General features: G+C 37.9%; 1 protein-coding gene across 11 annotated transcripts in view; it reads left to right on the top strand.

Moving 5' to 3' along the window:
• The window catches only part of Unc79 (unc-79 homolog, NALCN channel complex subunit), a 267,146-nt gene that overhangs the window by 21,493 nt on the left and 226,536 nt on the right, over nt 1-19,117 (top strand). For 6 of the 11 annotated variants that reach the window (XM_058577732.1, XM_058577734.1, XM_046441090.2 and 3 more), the window contains exons 1-2: nt 238-17,413; nt 18,134-18,254. In XM_058577732.1, the coding sequence (XP_058433715.1) occupies nt 17,257-17,413; nt 18,134-18,254 (278 nt within the window). In that variant the 5' untranslated portion in view covers nt 238-17,256. Of the gene's footprint in view, nt 1-237; nt 17,414-18,133; nt 18,255-19,117 lie in introns of those variants that run through there. The other 5 variants (XM_058577735.1, XM_058577733.1, XM_058577730.1 and 2 more) reach the window with 2 other exon arrangements.

The following is a 19,117-nucleotide window of genomic DNA, read 5'->3' as shown; positions in this document are numbered from 1 at the left end:
GTTATCCTCATTGATATGTCGAGTTTTTTTTTTTTTTAGATTGTTTTAGTTGGACACAATACCTTTAATTAATTAATTAATCATAATTACTTTCATTTTTTTGTTTTTTGGTACCAGGGATTGAACTCAGGGGCACTCAACCACTGAGCCACATCCCCAGCCCTATTTTTATTTTATTTAGAGATAGGCTCTCACTGGGTTGCTTAGGGCCTCACAGTTGCTGAGACAGACTTTGAACTCACGATCTTCCTGTCTCAGCCTCCCAAGCCGCTGGGATTACAGGTGTGCGCCACTGGTGCCTGGCTTTAATTTATTTATTTTTATGTGGTGCTGAGTATTGAACCCCATGCCTCACACTTGCCAGGTAAGTGTTCTACACTGAGCTACAACCCCAGCCCGATCTGTCTAGTTTTTAAAAATTTGTTATAGTATATGCATACATTCACACAATAAAACAGTATAATTTGATCAGTTTCATTCCCCATTCCCTCCCCTTTCCCTCCCCTTGTTTCTCTTCTTCTATTTTACTGGTCTCCCTTCTATTTTTTTCTTTTTAAAAAAATTTGTTCCAATCAGTCACACATGGCAGCAGAATGCATTTGGACACACTGTACAACAAATGAAGCACAGCTTCCCATTCCTCCTACTGTATAGGGTGCAGTCACACCAGTAATGCAATCATACATGTACATAGGGTAAATAGGGGCTGTCTCACTCCACTGTCCTTCCCATCCCCACCACCCCAACCTTCCCGTCACTCCCCTCAACACAGTCCAAGTTCCTTCATTCTCTCCCGCCCTCCGCTATGGATCAGCATCTGCTTATCAGAGAAAACATTCAGCCTTTGGTTTTTTGGGATTGGCTTATTTCACTTAGCATGATATTCTCTAGTTCCATCCATTTACCTGCAAATGTCATAATTTCATTCTTAATTAAAGCTGAATAATATTCCATTGTGCATACATACCACATTTTCTTTATCCATTTGTTGAAGGACATCTAGGTTGGTTCCATAGTTTAGCTATTATTAATGAGCTGCTATAAACATTGATGTGGCTGTGTCACTGTAGTATGCTGATTTTAAGTCCTTTGGGTATAAACCGAGGAGTAGGATAGCTGGGTCAAATGGTGTCAATCTGTTGAGTTTTAATGGGAGGCCTTGTGTTGGCTCAAAACTGTGCTGCTGCCATTGCCCTCTTCCCAGAAACCTCCTCTTTTAGCATATTTAAGCTGACTCATTTTTAAAAAATGGTAGTTGCCTTTAGAACCAGTCTTGTGACGATTCACCCACTCTCAGTTTCTGGGTCAAAATAAAGACAGGCAGCTCTTTTATTCCTGAAAAAAGAGTGATGATCAGGGGTTGTGATTGTGGCTCAGTGGTAGAGAACTTGCCTACCACTGGGTTTGATCCTCAGCACCACATAAAAATAAATAAAATAAAGGTATTGTGTCTATCTACAACTAAAAAAAAAAAAAAGAAGAAGAAGAGTGATGATCAAACTTGTAAATATGGGAGCCTTGGCATTATTATGTTTTCCTTACCCTTCTGAGGTTATGCTTATTCTTCAGTTTTTTAAAATTAATTAATATGATATTTGGATAACAAAACTGTACAGAAAAGCAAGAGAGGGATAACAGAAAAATTCAGAAACTGTGTCTATAGTAAGATAGGGGGATAAAATCTGAGATAGGTACAGGTGAGATACAGAAAATGTTCTGTCTTCTAATCTGGGTAGTAAGTTAGTGGGTGTATATATATTACTGTTTTGGGAAGTATACACATAATTATATACCCTCTTTCATATCATGTAGATATTGTACTAAATGAAGTCTGGGAAGTTCTGGATTCAGCTTACTTGAGAGCTCTTCCCTGGGATGTCACTGAGCAAGGTCAGAAGTGAGCCCTAGGAAAGAAGGATTCATCCTGCTTGGGGTTTTGGTAGCTACACTGTAAGCTGGGAGACCCCTGGGGAAAATGTGGTGGGGGAATGGGTTGCTTTGTATTTTCTGCTTAAGCTCAACACGACCTACCTTTACCTCTTAGAAGTAGGTCAAAACAGAATACTTCTTTGGGGGAAAAATGGGTGTCCTTAGCTATTTGAGAATTTTGTGGAGTGGGAACTTCATTGAACACATGAATACACATAAGAATCTGAACCCCACTTGCCCAGTATTCTGCTTTTGAAACACAGTATAGTGGGCATGGGCTCTTGAAGATGGGAACTTGAACATTCTCTCTCTTGAGCTCTGCTACTCTGGTCTTGATTGATTGCCCTCTCTGCCTGACATACAATTGAGTCTTTCTTATTCCAGGAGAAAGGCTGGCTGGTATTCATGATTTGTAGTTTGCATGAATATAGAATTATAATTTGAGAATGTTTTGTTTTCAGGGTTTTGAAGGCATGACTTCAGGATTGTCTTGCTTCCAGTGTTGCTTTTGAGGAGGATTAGGCTATTTTGATTCTTTATCTTTCCTAAGTGATGCAAAAAATTTTAGAAGTACTAGAAGTATATGGAATCTTTTCATTGTCTCCAGTGTCTGACATTTTGCAATGATGTGCATTGTGGTGTTTCTACATTGTAATGAGCCCTCTTAATTTGCTACTATCTAAAATTTAAAAAAAATTTGTTAATGATTTTAACCCTTCTGCTTTTGCTATTGTCTTTTTCTGGAATCTTCTGTACTAATCATCTCCCAGATTTTGGCTCTTTTTTTTTTTTTGGTGTACTTTGGTGAAATTTCCTCATCTGTTTCTTCTGACCTTTCTGTTGATTATTTCTGGGACTATTTCTGTTTTTAAAATGCACAAAATCTTTTTTTTCTTTGTATGTCATTTTTTCTTAGTATGACAACATTCATTCATGGGTAGAAGATCCTCTTTCTGATATTAATAACAGGTTTGTTTTTGTTTTTGTTTTTAGTACCGGGGATTGAACTCAGGGGCACTTGACCACTGACCTTCTGAGAGGCCGCATCCCTGAGCCCTATTTTGTATTTTATTTAGAGACAGGGTCTCACTGAGTTGCTTAGTGCCTCGCTTTTTGCTGAGGCTAGCTTTGAACTCACAATCCTCCTGCCTCAGCCTCCCAAGCCACTGGGATTACAGTGGCTTTAAAAAAGGTTTTCTTCTTCTGTATAGGCCTTCTTCCTGAAAGTTGATTTTCTGTTCCTTCTAGTCTCTCTTACATGTTGTAGGCTTTCTTTAGATGTCTGTCCATTCCTTGCTGTCTACTCATGATTAAGGATTGGGCCAAGAAGCCCAACCCTTGGTAAATCATTTATCAGAGGAACCCCTGACTTCATTGTCTTTAGATCTGGCCTTTTTGGTCAGGTTCACAGAAGGAAAGAGGAAAGAAGAGGTGTCCAATCTCCAGCCTAAAGGGTAAGAGTCTGGCTGATAGGTGTTGGGGGGCAGATGTCCTCTCAGCTCTGCGTTCACCATTCACAGTTCGTATAACCAGCAGATCTTCTTGGTTTATGTAGGTTACTTCTGTCTTCAAATGTGTGTGGTCTGCATTACAGAGTCCCTCTGATGTATGTTCTTTCTAGGCAGATTCTTCAGATCTGCTGAGCTGGGGAGAAATGTCCCCTCAGGGATGTGAGGGAAGGGAGAGAATTTAGGGTTTCTCTTAAACTCTTTTCAGCCATCCTGCCTCCTCCCCTACCCCTTTGGCACTCTTACCCCTTCCCTTCACCTCTAGTTCCAGGCTAACTAATGCTGTTTGTTTGGGGCCTTTTGAGAATTCTGAGAGGCACATGCCTTGATTTTTTTTTAGCCTTCTGTGTTGCTGGCCTGAAGAAGATGATTGTTCTGCCCAGTCAACTGCCAGTTGCCTATTGGTTTTCAAGCTTCTAAAACTATGTTGTTTTGTGCCTTCTTGCTTGTTTCTTCTTTCTTGTTGTCTTAAAAAATTTCTTTTCTGCAGTTGAGTGGCATTTCAGGTGTGTGTGGTTTGATTGTCTTCATTTAGTAGTCTTAAAACCTCTTCTACTTTTTAAGCCTAGTTTTTTTCTTTTTCTTTTCTTTTTTTTTGTAGTACAACTAAGGATTGAACCCACCAGAGCCTTGCTCATGCTAGACAAGCACTCTACCAATGAGCTACTTCCCCAACCCCATTCCATTTTATTTGAAATAGGGTCTTGCTAAATTGCCAAAATGGTCTCAAACTCCTCCTTCCCCAGCCGCCTGAGTAGCTGGGATTATAGGTGTGCAACTCCAAGCCTGGCTTTCTCATCTTTTGTCTTAGTATCATCTCTTCTGAGAGGCCTTCATGGAATACTCTATGTAAAAAAGATATTCTCTGACTTTTTTTTTGCTTCTCTCTCTAACCTCTTATTTATCCTCTATTTTAACCCTTTGCTTATTTCTTGTAGACCTTTAAAAAATACTTTTCCTTTTTGTTCATTTATCATGCTTTCCCATCTGCTACATGAGCTCAGGGGCTGTGGTTATATTATACAGTATTATATTCCCAGGATTTGGCAGATAGTTGACCCTCAATAAGCATTTGCTGATTGAGTGAAATTACAGTTATACATGACTGAATGAATTTTTAAAATATATTTTTAGTTGTTGATAGACCTTTATTTTACTTATTTATATGTGGTGCTGAGAATTGAATCCAGTGCCTCACACATTAGGCAAGCGCTCCACCACTGAGTTACAACTCCACCCCGGATTGAATGAATTTTAAAACTGATAACTATTTCTTCAGTTTTCTTATCTATAAAAATAATAATGGCAGGGGAATAAAATCAGAGTCAAAATTCTTTTTTTGTGTGGTAAAGTGCTTAGAATAGTGCCTGTCACATGGTAAACATGACAAAAATGCTGGTTGTGTTTTAGAAATTCTTCAAAAATGGTACTTAAAGAGGTACAGTTTTATATTTAATTGTTCAATTTTGATCAAGTTAAAGAAAATATTATGATATATTGGACTGAATTATTCTTGAATATTGTATACTACACCCTGAAAAAGATGTACATCTGATTTTAGTTCCAAGTTGATCATTAATCGCCACTGACTTTAGTACTGTTGTGGAATGGAATATTTTTCCACAAGAGAGCAGGATCCCAAATATTTCCCAGTGGTTGTCCACATAGGCAGCTATTTGAAAACAGTGTTGGCTGTGATTCCCCTTCTTATTGAAGCAATTCTGGGACATCTGTGTCTGAGGGAGTAGAATCTCTTTTCAGCTCAATCATTTTCTTTTGAAATTGGACCACATAGATTAGATGGATGTTTTATAATTCCAGGTATATCTTCAGTATTGAATGCAGATGTAGAAACTTAAAGAATGATTCATAGCCATCAGCCTCTGCATGTCTCTGAAATTATTTAATTCCCACCAAATTGCTCCTCAGTTCTTCAAAAATCGATGATTTTTATTTTTGGAGGGAACATGGGTCTTGCTAAATTGCCCAGGCTGGCCTCAAATTCATGAGCCTGCTGCCTCAGCCTCCCAAGTAGCTGGCGTACAGGCATGTGCCCTGTGCCTGGCTTATGATTTTTTTTTTTTAAAAGAGAGCTTAGTGCCGTTTAGAAACAAGATTAAAGCTTTTTCTAGTTTTTATGTGTTAAATCCATGTGCCTAGATTTATACTTTCTGGAACTTATCAGCAATGCTCCTTTTCCTTCCCCTGAAGTTTCAACTACTGTATTCACATGCTTTGTCACATGGCAAATATAAGCTTGTAAATCATTCTTTTGATGGGTAGGAGGGGCTGCATAAAATTTGGACTCAAGTTATTTAATTCTATTTATTTATTTATGGTACTAGGAATTGAATTCAGGGCTACTTTGCTACGGAGCTATATCCCTAGCATTCCCTCACCCCTCTTTAAAAATTTTGAGGGTCTTGCCAAGTTTCTGAGGCTGGCCTGGGCTCTGCAATCCATCTGCCTCAGCCTCCTGGGTTGCTGGGATTATAGGTGTGCGCTGCCACGCCCAGCCATATTTAATTTAAAATCTTGATCTGAAGAATCTTTTTAGTAAACTTTAAAAATGTGCTTCTATGACCTAACTTGATTGCATCAACATAGGATAATCACTAATATCCCATAAACACTCAGCTTGAAGAAAATTCTCTGCCTTTATCACTTTCTCCATCACACCATGAAATGAATCTGACTTTTAAAATTCCCAGCTGGAGCTTTCCTGACCAATAGCACTAGAAGCTGGAATAACTAGCTTCTTTTTTGATGTGCATAAATTCTCCCCATTCCCTTCTGTTTTATTGCAATGTCCCATGTCTGGCAAATGTTGTTTGTCCACATTCAGAACTTTCCTGATTGATGAGTGGTTAAGTCTTACAATTCATGTGTGAAAGCTAACTGGATGATTTTATGTATATATGCATTTTTTTTAAATGCTAAAAATGTGCTGTTGGTCACAGTTAGTTCTAGTGTTCCTTTTTTTGCTGACACATCAAAAAGTGGCTATATAATTTACCTCTTCTGTGACCTTGGGCAAGGTACTTAACTTCTGTAAGCTATGGTTTTCTCACTGGTAATATGAGAATCGCAATTCAACCATTATTTTTATGTTTACTAACGTTCAGTGAAATCAGAATTTAGAATTATTATTGTGACTATTGTGACCTTCTCAAGGATGAGAAGTACGTCTTATTTATTGTTGATATATTAGCACCTCAAAGTGTCAATCAGTGTCTGATGAATAAGAATGTTGATATCTTTTCCTTTACCTTTGCTGCTTAACTTGTTTATTGTCTAAAATTCCCTAGAACTCCTGACATATTGCTTTGCACAAGTCAGATGCTCAAAAACTTTATTAAATAATGTATGAGGAAGTACTTTGAAAAATATAAATGTTATACAGATGTTTGATGATGATGGAGTCAGTTGCCAAAGAACCCTGGGTATTCTTTGTTGACCTTTCCTGTCTGCTGAAAGTGCCAGGTAAAATTGCCACCTGGACCCAAACTGACTGCAGAATATGTATGTAAGTATGCAAATATTTGGAAGAGCTTAAGGAGGCCATGTGTGGCTCTGACATCCTCTGCACAGGGTTGGCTTTCTACCTGTGTATCCTGTCCCATCATCCTTCATTTGTATCTTTTGTGAGGTTTTGCTTTCAGTGAGAGGGTGACCTTGCTTAACAGAGGAGTAACATTCTTTGATCAAGGATTTGCAAAGAGCTCTGCTTTATTTACCACTAGAACTCTGAAAACAATGTTTTGTTTTCCCCATCTTCATTTCTGAATATCTTATTATTAGCAACATTTATTTATTATTCTTAAAAATATGAGGATGAATATAGAACGTAGTTTCAGTGTCAGATGGCTGCAGTAGAGTGTGCGCGTGTGTGTGTGTGTGTGCGCGCACACACACACAAACAGTTATACTTGATTTTTCTGATGCAAGGTCACTGGTGTGTCTTCCTTCCCCCACAGGTTTTAGGAACAGAGTATTAGACTGAGAAAGGAAAGGGAGAGGAATCCATGTGTCATGGCTGATTCTGATCGTAGTTTATTGTCTATTCTGTGCCAGGCTTTGAACTAAATAGTTGATATGTGCAATATTTTAAAATCCTTATAGCAAGCCAGTGAGATAGATATCCTTACCTTTATTTTATGGATTAGGAAATTGAGGCTGAGATAAACTCCTTACTTTATCCACATTCTCATAGTAAGTAAGTAGAAATTTATCCAAATTCAAGTGAAACCTGGGTTTTAGTTTTGGTTGTGACTTTTATTTTCTATATGACTTAGACTCTTGGTGCCACCATTTTTTCATGTGTAAAATGGACTTTTCTCTTTGTGTGTGAAAAGTTGTAATTGTTGGGGAAGGATTAGGTAGGGGGACCAACATGACTTTTGTTTTTTGATACTGGGGATTGAACTCAGGGCCACTCGACCACTGAGCCACATCCTCAGCCCTATTTTGTACTTTATTTAGAGACAGGATCTTACTGAGTTGCTTAGTGCCTCAGTTTTGCTGGCTTTGAACTCATGATCCTCCTGCCTCAGCTTCCTGAGCTGCTGGGATTACAGGCGTGCACCACTCTGCTTGGCAGTTGATATGACTCTTGTAGAAGCTGCATTAAGTTACAGATGTATAGTGAAGTAAATGATGAAAGGCTTGGAGATGCTGGACTGTGGGGCTGGAAATGGAAATACAGAAACTACATGGCCTGTACTCTCTGTGTTCTCATGGTCTTCCTTAGGAGTCTGGTGAGTGGGGGTTATGCCTACGAATCTGGAAGGGTATGTTCAAGGGGTGCATGTGGAATTTGGAAAATACCCTTCACAAATCTTGTTTGGATTCTGATATTAAGGGATATATTTGTTAATTTTGTTGGATGTGAAAACAGTACTATGATTATAAGCATCTTTATTAGTCAAAGATTATACTAGAGTATTTATAAGTGGAATAATATGATGAATAGGGTTTTTCTTAAATACTCAAACAAAAAAACGGAGGAAAAATGGAAGGGGACAGATAGTTACCACTGAAGCTGAGTGATGGGCGCCTTCCAGTTCTTATCTGACACAGGAAGGGAGCCTAACTCATTCTAAATAGAGTAGTGCCTGTTTTAGCTGCACCAAGCCTTGTGTTTTTTCCACTTCTTCTCCTAAGTTTATTTCCCAAAAGATCCTTCCCAGTGATATGCCTCTATGAAGGGTGTGTCACTTATGCTTGGAGGCACATAGCTGAAACCTTGTCAAGACTGACCGACTGACTCTGAGAATGAAGAATGCCTCTGCTCCGACTACTGTCTGAGCTGGTCAGGTTGGGAATGGGCCCATATCCTCCTAGGATATGAAGGCCACGCTTGGTTTCGCACACCTGGGTCCTTAGAGTGGGCTTTCTGTTTGTTCTGCTGCCTCTTGGAATAGATATTCTCTGCTCTCACTCCATCCTTGCAGATATTATATCATCTCATCCTTCCAGTCAGCTTTCAGCCAGATCAGCTCCATGCCCCAAAATGGATAGTGGTGGAATTGGGGGGTTTGGGCAGAAAGTGACATAATTGGTTCTGTGATACAAATTGTTGTTTCTATAAGTACTAAGAATTAGAGAAAAGTTAGCATCATACCCATGATCCAAAATTAGTCCATGAAAGGAATATAAAATTCTAAGCTATTTTGTTACGTTGAGTAATATGACATATTCAACAAACATTTATTTAGAAACAAACACTTATTAAATGCTAACTATGCAAAGATAAAGGATATATTTCTTCTTCCTCCTCCTCCTCCTCCTCCTCCTCCTCTTCCTCCTTCTTCCTTCTTCTTTTTCTCCTCCTCCTCCTCCTCCTCTACCTGGGATTGAATCCAGGGATACTTAATGGCTGAGTGATATCCCCAGCCCTTTTTATTTTATTTTTTATTTTGAGACAGGGTCTCACTAAGTTGCTTAGGGCCTTGCTAAGTTGCTGAGATTGGCTTTGAACTTGAGATCCTTGTGCCTCAGCCTCCCAAGCCACTGGGATTACAGGCATGCACCACCATGCCGGGCTAAAGGAGACATTTCTGATAGCACAGTGGAGGAGACAGCCATTGAGTTAATGGTTATGCAGTAAGTGACATGACAGAGGGAAACTCTAGGTGCTAAGGAAGTACATCTAATGTAGCTTGTGTCAGGGAAGTAGTTGTAGTTGAGCTTTGAAGAATTTTTAGGAGTTGGTCAAGCAGAGAAGTATAAATTTTATTCCTATAGTAGAGAGTGTGCACAAAACTATGGATGAGTAGGAACATTGTGAGTTGGAACTTTTGCAAGTTAGTGTGTCTGAAACCTGGTACACATGAAAAAGAACAGAAGATGAAGCTTGACAGTTAAGTAGGGAGCCATTTTTGTTGGGTGTCATATGCTAAGATAATTGTTTGGACTCCAACAAACAGCAGATAAACACAATATGAATTTTAGAAAGGTCACTCTGGATGTCATGTGGAAAAAGAATCAAAAGGGAATAAGTCTGGTTATCACAGCAATTAATCTAGGCAAGAGGTTGTTTGAACTTGAATTAAGGTGATGTTAGTTGGATGGAGAAAAAGAGTAGATCCTAGAGATGATATTTAGATAGAATCAGTAGGACTAATAAGTAGAATCTATTAGGCAGGGGAGACACAAGCATAGTGGATAAAGACTGATGTGCTGTGGTGCTTATGGAGGAGGTCCAATTTCCTGCTGATCCTCTCATCAAAACAAGAAGTTAAAAAGGTATCAGGCAAAATTGTTTACTTGAGTGATTATGATGAATTGTTATGGCAATCCATATTTGAGAAATATGTCCAAATACTTTTTGTTTATATTGTCATTTCTAAATGGAAAGGTTAGATTGAAAAGAAGATGCCCTAAAAAGGAACAATGACAGCAAATCCTTTGAATCTTAGGCTTCATATAGTGCTAGAAGAAATCAATAAAAAGTAAGATGGAATTAGAACATATATTATCAAATCTACATTAATATCCAACATTTGCAAAAAACGTGGGGAAGTACTATTTTAATTTCTCAGTTGGCAAAACCAGAACAGAACAAAATAAATAAGAACCCCCGAGGCTCTGAGATATTAAATGGTTTGCCTGAGGTCACACATAGCTATAGGTGAGAACTCCTCTATCCAGGGCTCTCTGCAGGGCAGCAGGATAACTCTAGGACACATGCCTAGCCTGGTAGGGTCCAAGTAATGAAAAGTGGAATCACAATGGACAATCTGAAGAAAAAAATGTCTACCACAAATGATACTAAAGCACCTATAAACAGCTTTCGAATATGTATCAAGAGAAGTGATTATTCTGGAGTTATGTTGGAATGAGAGATAGAAGGAAATAAGGTATATTTTAACAGAAGTTATTTGTGTAAATGCTGTTATAATTTTAAATAATTTTTTAGAAAGTATCCATAGACCATAAGTTAGTTTACATTTAAACTTTCAACCTATTCCAACCACTGTGGTACTGCTGGCCATCTGCTATGTGCCTAGAATTGTGACACATTCAAAGGGAATTACATATGAAGTATAAGACAGTTCTGTCTTTAAGGGTCTTAAAATGTCAAGGAACCTGGATTTGCAAACATGAAACTAATCTGGAACCATCCAACATAGCTTATACTCAGTGAAATATGTATACAATGAAGTAACAAAGGAGGCAGGTCAGTAGTGCCCTGGATTCAGAAAAGGGAGATATCAGTGATGCCTGGAGTCAATTAGAGGCTTCATGAATGATGTGACTCTTAAGATGGACCTTGAAGAATGGAAAATGATTTGATTTCATGGAGAGGGCTAATTTCAAGGAAATAAACTAGTTTTTAGACTATGTAAAAAAAAAAAAAACAAATCGAACAACTAATTTGTATCAAAAAAAAAAAAACAAATAGAAATTTAGTCTAATAGTTTATCTCTTGACTACAATGTTATTTAAAGAGATATTGAAAACAACCTAAATGTCAAACAATACAATAAGGGAAGTATTTCTAATTGAATATTATTAAATGAATAAAAATAGAGAATGTGGTCCAGTAGAAAAGCATGGCCCACAGCCAGTTAAACTATCAGTTCTACCACTTACTTAGGGCACATCACTTACTGTTTTTGAGCTTTGGTTTATTCAGCTTTAAATTGGAATGATAATACCACATGGAAAAGTTATTGTGAGAATTAAAAATAATGTTTATAGAGCACCTTGTACATAATGGATACTCAATATATGTTATTATTCATGCTCAATGAGATATACTCTGCTGGAAGGTAACTAGGTACTGTTTTTTTGATGGGCAGTTTCTCAATTTTTCCCAAAAGTTTGAAAATGGATATTTTCTACTTGACTCAGTGATTTCATGATTGAAAATTTATTCTAAGAAAATAAAGAGGGCTGGAGTTGTAGTTCAGTGGAAGAACACTTGACAGGCACATGTGAGGGACTGGGTTTGATCTTCAGGACCAAATAAAAATAAATAAATATAGTAAAGGTATAAAAAAAGAAAATAACTAAAGATATGTGCATATTTTTGAAAATATATTCTTTCCAGCATTGAATAGAACAGTGAAAAATAACCTCAAGTCTCATAAATAATTGATGAAATAAATTGTGATTCACTTCAAGAAGAAATTAAAAGGCGATAAAATAATGTAGAAAGGAATTTCATGTATAAATTAAGAAAAACAGATTCTGAAACTATATACAATTTAATCCATTTTTATAAGTATATAGTTATGCAGAGAAAATGTTAATTATGGTTTGTCCCTGAGTAGTGAACCTTTAGGTGATTTTTATTTTCTTCATTGTGCTTACCTGAATTTTTTTTTTGCTTTGATGATAATGAGGATAGATAAAACTTAAAAAAAAAAGAATGGATCACTTTTAAGCATACTTAGAGACATAAGGAAATGTTTAAGATTTAAAGAAAAAAGATTCAAAGTAACTTAATCTCTGAATCTTGGTTTTGTGACTGTTTCCTCAGAAAAAGTAGCAAAGCTTCCAAGAAAATGGTGGGGATATAATGGGGCTAAAGTAGCTGAGAGTGGACATTAGAATTTTATGTGCACATAAAAAAATCATCAGTTTCTTGGTGATGGATGAAAATAATCACTTCTCAGACTCCTTTTGTTTTTTCTTCATTTTCATCACAGCTTGAACAGTTAGCTTTCTTAACTATAAAAAAACATAAAGTTTTAATTGCTGTAAAAAGCCACTCTCCCTCTCTGCCTATTTTTCTTTCATCTTTATGAGGAACTCAGTCCTTGCTAGGCCCTGGGGATCCACAGTAGTGAGCAAGAAACATGGTTCTTGGACCTCTTTGTCTTTTTCTTTTGCACCAAGCAGGTTTTGAACTCAGGGGCGTTTAACTACCGAGCCACATCCCCAGCTCCTTTCTCACTGAGTTGCTTATGGTCTTACTAAGGAGCAGAGGCTGGCTTTGAACTCCTGCTTTAGCCTCCCAAGCTGCTGGGGTTACAGGTGTCTACCACTGCACCTGGCTTCTCTCTGTCCTCTTGAAAGAGATTATGAATCTCACCCAAGTAAATGTACAATTACAAATTGTGCTAACTACTGCAAAGACAAAAAGCAAAGAACAAAAAAAACCAAGTAGGGTGTTTATATCAGAGATAAAAGGGGCTGGGGATCTGGGTATCAGGTCAGACAGGAGGTCAACAAAGATCTCCCTGAGGAAGCAGCAAGTATAGTCAGGCAAAATGTGGAGGGACAGCACTCTAGAGACGAGAGCATGCATCAGGTTTTCAGGTAATGAACAATTATGTGTATTAAAAAAACAAAAACAAAAACAAAAACTGGGCAAGAGCCACTGAGTCTGGCTCTTGAGACGCAACACCAGATTGGATGAGGGCCTGGAACCTTGTATGATACAGGAAGGGTTTTGGATTTTGTCCTGAGGGCAGCAGGCAGCCATTGAAGGATTTTAAGCAGAAAGTTATGTGAAACATTTATAATTTAAAAGATCTCTGTGGCTGTTCTAAGGAGAAACTGAAGAGAGGCACGAGAAAATCCAAAAGATGAGTTTGGAGGCTTGGGGCATGGTCAGGTGGTGGTGCCAAGTGAAAGATGAAGAACAGAAGACAGTTGGAGGTGTATTTTGGGATAGTGTGGCTGGGACTTAGTGATGGATTGTGTTCTGTGGGGAACAGAGATTTTCCAGAACACTTTGTGTGAGTAGTGACTTGTAGATTATCAGAGGATGGAGATGGTTTCTTTTTGGGGGAGGAGAGAATTCAGTGGTGGACATGTTTACTTTGAGATATCTATCTGTAAGATCACCAGGTAGAGAAACTGAGTCCATGACGCCTATTATTTAAAAGGTCTGTGCATATGGGATGTATATATATGTATGTATATATGTATATACGTACACATATGTTATGTACTTATTATTATGATTATCATTATTATTACTATTTATAAAGAGTATTTGGCCCATAGGTAGTACTGAGTGGAAAGATTGGTCACAGAAAGGACATTCAGAGAGAAGAGCAGAGAGGGTAGGGTTGAGTCCTGATGAATTCTGAATTCTGATGAATTCTTCTACTTCAAGTAGAAGAGGAGGTAGCAAAGCACTTTGAGAGGGACGCATTAGGGATGTGTTCCAGGGGAGGAAGCCCAGGAATGTGATGTCAGGGAAGCCAAGGGGAGATGTGTTGAGGAGGAGGACTGACTGTGGCATGCGCTACTAGACCTTTCAAGGTCTAGTCCTGTGATGGAGGACTAGGTAGGACCCGCTGGTTTGGGAATCTGGAGGCACTAGATGATTACTGGGAAAGCAGACTCAGTGCAGTGGTAGAAGCATGAGCCAGACTGGAGAGAATAGGGGAAAGGAGAGGAAGTGAAGAAGAGACAGGAAGGTGGGTTCTACTCTTCAGAATCTCTGAAGGCAGACTCCAGTAGCTGGGGGGAATGCGAAGGAAAGGGGAGGGGTTTCTTTTGTTTTTACCTTTGATACAGGACATTCTATAGTTTGTTTAAATGCTGATGGCAATGATTTAGTAAAGTGTGAGAGATTTATATTGTAGAAGGGACGGCTGATGGATGGAGAGCTCATGGAGAGCTGATGGACTGGTGTTTGATTGGACAAGGAAAGGAGATGTAAGTAGGTCTTCGACTCCTTCTATATGTCAGGTATTACTATATGCCATGCTAAGTAATTTGCACAGTTACTGATTTACTATTCACCATAGCCCTATTAGGTTGATATGAATATCCCCATTTTACAGAGGAGGAAACTGAGGTTAAGTGGAGATAGAGCCAAGGTCTAAATTCAGAACTGTTTGATTTCAGAGTTCATACTCTTATAGGATTTCCTCTGTGATGGTGAATTAGTTTGCTCTTGCTGCCATAAAAATATCATTTAAATTGAAATTTATTCTCTCACTGTTCTGGAGGCTTGCAATCCAAGATCAAGGTGTTGGCAGGTTTCATTTCTCCTGAGGCCCCTCTCCTTGGCCTGCAGATAGTCGCCTTCTTCTTATCCTCACTTGGCCTTTCCTCTGTGCCTCCTGTGTGTCCTAATCATTTCTTACAAGAACACCAGGCAGACTGAATTAGGGCACACCGCCGTTTCGGCTTCATTTTAACTTAGTTACTTCTTTAAAGGCCTTATCTCCAAATGCAGTCACATTTTGAGGTTAGGGTTTCAGCATATGAATTTCCAAGGAACATAATTCAGCCCATAGCAGATGGCTTCTTAAAGCGTAAGAAAAGGGGCAGCCCTGGGCAGTCCTGAAGAGTATGTAATCATAACTGAAGAGCATAGAAGGCTATTAGAGAGATGTAGCCTTAGAAGCAGTTGAGGTTGGAGATCATTTGCATCTACCTATCCTGCTTAGCTAGCAGCAGTAGTCAGTGTACACGTGAGCGAAGAACAAGAACTCTGCGCTCCAAGGAGGCTGCTGGGTGTGCACAAGGCCTTATTAACCAAACAACTGACAATCTTTTGTGTGCCCTGTTAAAATGCAAATGAGTTTTACTGACATCCTCAGCACAATTACAAGTTACTGTTTGCCAAGGACCTTTCTGGATGTTCTCAAATAGTTGGAGACATGAAGATGAAATCTCTGACTGCATTCACCACTACACAAATTACCTGGAACATTTTCCCCAGCTTGTTCTATAAGCTGTCTTTTGTAATTACTATTTTGTTCTTTCTCTCCCCTCTTCTTTCTTCCTTTTCCCCCCTACCTTAATTCATCAGTAATTTAATGAGTACCTAATAGGTGTCTAGCATTAAGGTTAAAGATCCAGTTTACGTATGTACATAAACTGGATATATATGTATATACACACTGCACACACACACACACACACACACACACACACACATATATATATATATGTATATATCTAAGTGATAAGTGCTTTATAAAAGTGTCAATGAATCCTGTGAATATATTGAGTACCTACTAAATGACAGACAGTGTGTTAGGCTTGGGTTCCAAGCCTGAGTAAGATATAGTTGCTGCCTTCAAGAAATTTTATAATCTGGTATAGAAAAATTAACAGGTAAGTGAAAAAAGATAATACCATGTGAGTTTGTAAGATGTTAAAAGATCTCAAAGAAGACAGGGCCTCTAGTTTGCTTTCTCATGCATGTTTAGATACCTATTGAAAGGAGCTATTACTGCATTTTCACAAAATGATATAAAAAGAACACTCATTTCACAAACATTTTTGAGTTTTGTATTTGTTGTAGGGTGACAGTTGTAGCTTGAATTATGAGCAACCATTGAGTTGGGGGATCTGCAACTTTTCTTTTCTTTAGAGCTCATTGTCCACACTATCAACTCCTTTTTTAGGTGGTGGAACAATTATGGTATACCTGACACATTCTACAGAAGCCTGCTAAGTATTAAGACTTGAGAAAAGCTGCAGTAACAAAGCATTATTGTGATAGTGGGCGAGAGGAGAGCGTAGGCTGGCCTAGCGTACATCTCGGATACTTGGGATTTAGAACTGTGTATTAACAGGGGTTTCTTGTACTGTGATTTTTAAAAACCATGATGAACAGCAGATTAAAAATACTGAGAAGAAGATGGTTTGCAGATTATGTAATTGATATATTTTCAAGTATCACCTATTTGTACCTTACCTCAGGAAAATAAGTTGTTTACAACCAAACATTCATGGAGTTAATTAAGATGGACATAAATGTGTTGCTTTCTTTGGAGCTGATGCGCTATACAAACTGAAAATATTATTGTCTGCAGTTTCAACATTTCTCTGGGAGAATGCTAACCATATTATAGAAATAGTTCAGGAAGTAGAAGGGAGAAAAACAAATCTGATAAATGGTGTATGTAGATTGTAGGTTCAATGATTAACCTAATAATGTCTGAAGATTGCTTTGGTGTCATGCAAATGAACATTGACTGTACATGTTGACTTCATTTCACATTTGTATTCTAGATAGTATCATAGTGGAAAGAGCACTGGATTGGGAATCAGGAAGTTAAAAGATAGTCTAGCTCTGCCATTTCTCCCTTGTGTGTCTCATTTCCCCATCTTTAAAATGAAGTGGTTATGGGAAATGGCCTCTGAGCACCTCCCAGTTCTGATATTTTATTGTTCTGTGATTCTACACCCCATGCCTATCAAAAGCATTTTGACTTTCTTTAAGTTGCTTAAGACAGCATTTCAGTTAGAATGTATCCAGCTTATTTCCATGGGCTATTGGGAACAGCGAGGCCTTGCTTCTCCAGGACTTGATATATCTTCTGTTAACCGCTGACAGTGAGCCATACCACCTAAAAGGCTCCTTTGGTAGCCTTAAAGATTGAAAGGACAAATGGACAGTATTGAGAACTCTGTGGAAGAGGAGACCAGAGAGACGTTGATCATCATGGCTCCTTGGGATTTGCAAAGAGGAATGACTAGAACTGGGCCATTCACTACTGCCAGGTCAAAGGTCAGGTCAGGAATGTGGACAATGCTGGTGACTCCAGGTAGGTCTAGGAGGGTAAAAAAAAAAACCAAAAAAACCCCCAAATACCTATTTAGTCCCTCCTGAATCTTGAGAAGATCTGGGCAGCCAAGCTCAGAAAGCAATTAGGAAGTTTCCTAATTTATGAAATTCTTTGGAAGAAAAGTATGACATTTACCTTTTATATCTTTATTGCTACACAATCATTATATTCTTACTTAATACTCACCAAACAGATCTACTCTTGGCATTAACTAAACATGCTTTCATGGTCACTTATTGAATTAAAAAGTCTGATTTTAATTGATGCTATTATGCAATGGATTCCCTATTTTTTAAAAAGGATTTTTGAAGTGTAGTTGAAAGATCTTCAAGTTTTTCCCTTCAATTTTAGTTAAGCAATATTAAATATAACTCTCTGGTGACAGAGATTTATATCTATTATTATTTTTCTAATAATAACTAATTTGGTGGTAATTAGCTGCTTGTAGTATTGCTTTTCTTAGTGATTAAATAAAGGAATGGAATTTGTGAATAGCATATTAAATTAGGTAACTAAAATAATTTGTGTGCTGAATACAATAAGAAATTAAAAGACTTTTGTAATTGTTCTAGCATGGAATTTCAGTAAAAATTCACAAATATGTTCTGTAAAATACTGATTAAATTAATAACTATGTCTAATACATATTACAAGATGATTCTTCTTCTTCTTCTTTTTCTTTTTTTTGCTTTTATCTAGTTGCTTCCAAGATCCGGTACTTGCAGGAATATCATAACCGGGTTCTTCACAACATTTATCCTGTACCATCAGGAACAGATATTGCAAACACCTTGAAATACTTTTCTCAGACCTTGTTAAGGTAAGCCTTAAAATAGCCTCCACTTTGAGAGAATTATTAGGTAGTACTGCTGAATGTATTGGGACCTAGATTTCTATTAAAGTGAGAGTTTTGAAGGACATTAAATTTTCTAGTGCTCTGCCAGAAGAGTCTGGACACCAGTTCTCTGGGTGTATATAGCAGATCAGATCCCAGGCCTAATTGGAAAAATGGATTGCATGGCTGTTGCCTGCTTTTTCTCAGTTGAATGACTTGTCAAGTGATAGATAAGTGGTAAAAGTTCTGTCTTTGGCACTAAGTCAGTGTGGGATTAAAAGGAAAGCTTATATTGCTTAAAATCAATCTTTTGGTCTTATCACTAGTGTTTCCTACTTCCCAATATTACCTAATATATGGTAATAATAGTTATTTTTTAACCTGCGTAACACTTCAAGTGTTTAACATGTTTTACTATTGATAACAGAAATTCTGTGGAGTTCAAGGAAACAAAACAGGAGCTTTTGTTGTACTGTCTACTTTTACTACAAGGTTGAACCCAAGGACCCTTTTGACTTTACACTTCTCATTAGAACAAGTGAACAAAGGTGATTTTTCAAGCAAAGCCTCAATTATTTTGGGGAAATGACTGCAAAGAAGTCAGAATACCCCACTTCCCAATTAAATTTCATGGCTTGGTCTTTTCCATCACCATGTTCTTCTCCTTCAAGTCGGATTTTCAAAACACATAATTTGATTTGCTACTATCTTGTCTCTTCTAGCTATAACACAGCAGATGTTTTCTAAATTATTTGGAGAAGAACATAAATTGGAATGATTGTAATGGCACTGGAGTTTCTAGTGCTCTGTGACTTTGCTGTGGGCAGGTTGTATAAAAGAAGCTGTAT

Source organism: Marmota monax, unplaced genomic scaffold (genome assembly GCF_021218885.2).
Source record: "Marmota monax isolate L192 unplaced genomic scaffold, Marmota_monax_Labrador192_F-V1.1 WCK01_AAM20220418_F8-fsc00017, whole genome shotgun sequence".
NCBI classification, from domain to species: Eukaryota; Metazoa; Chordata; class Mammalia; order Rodentia; family Sciuridae; genus Marmota; species Marmota monax.
Note: the sequence above shows the minus strand (reverse complement) of the source record. Positions and strands in the feature narration are given on the sequence as shown.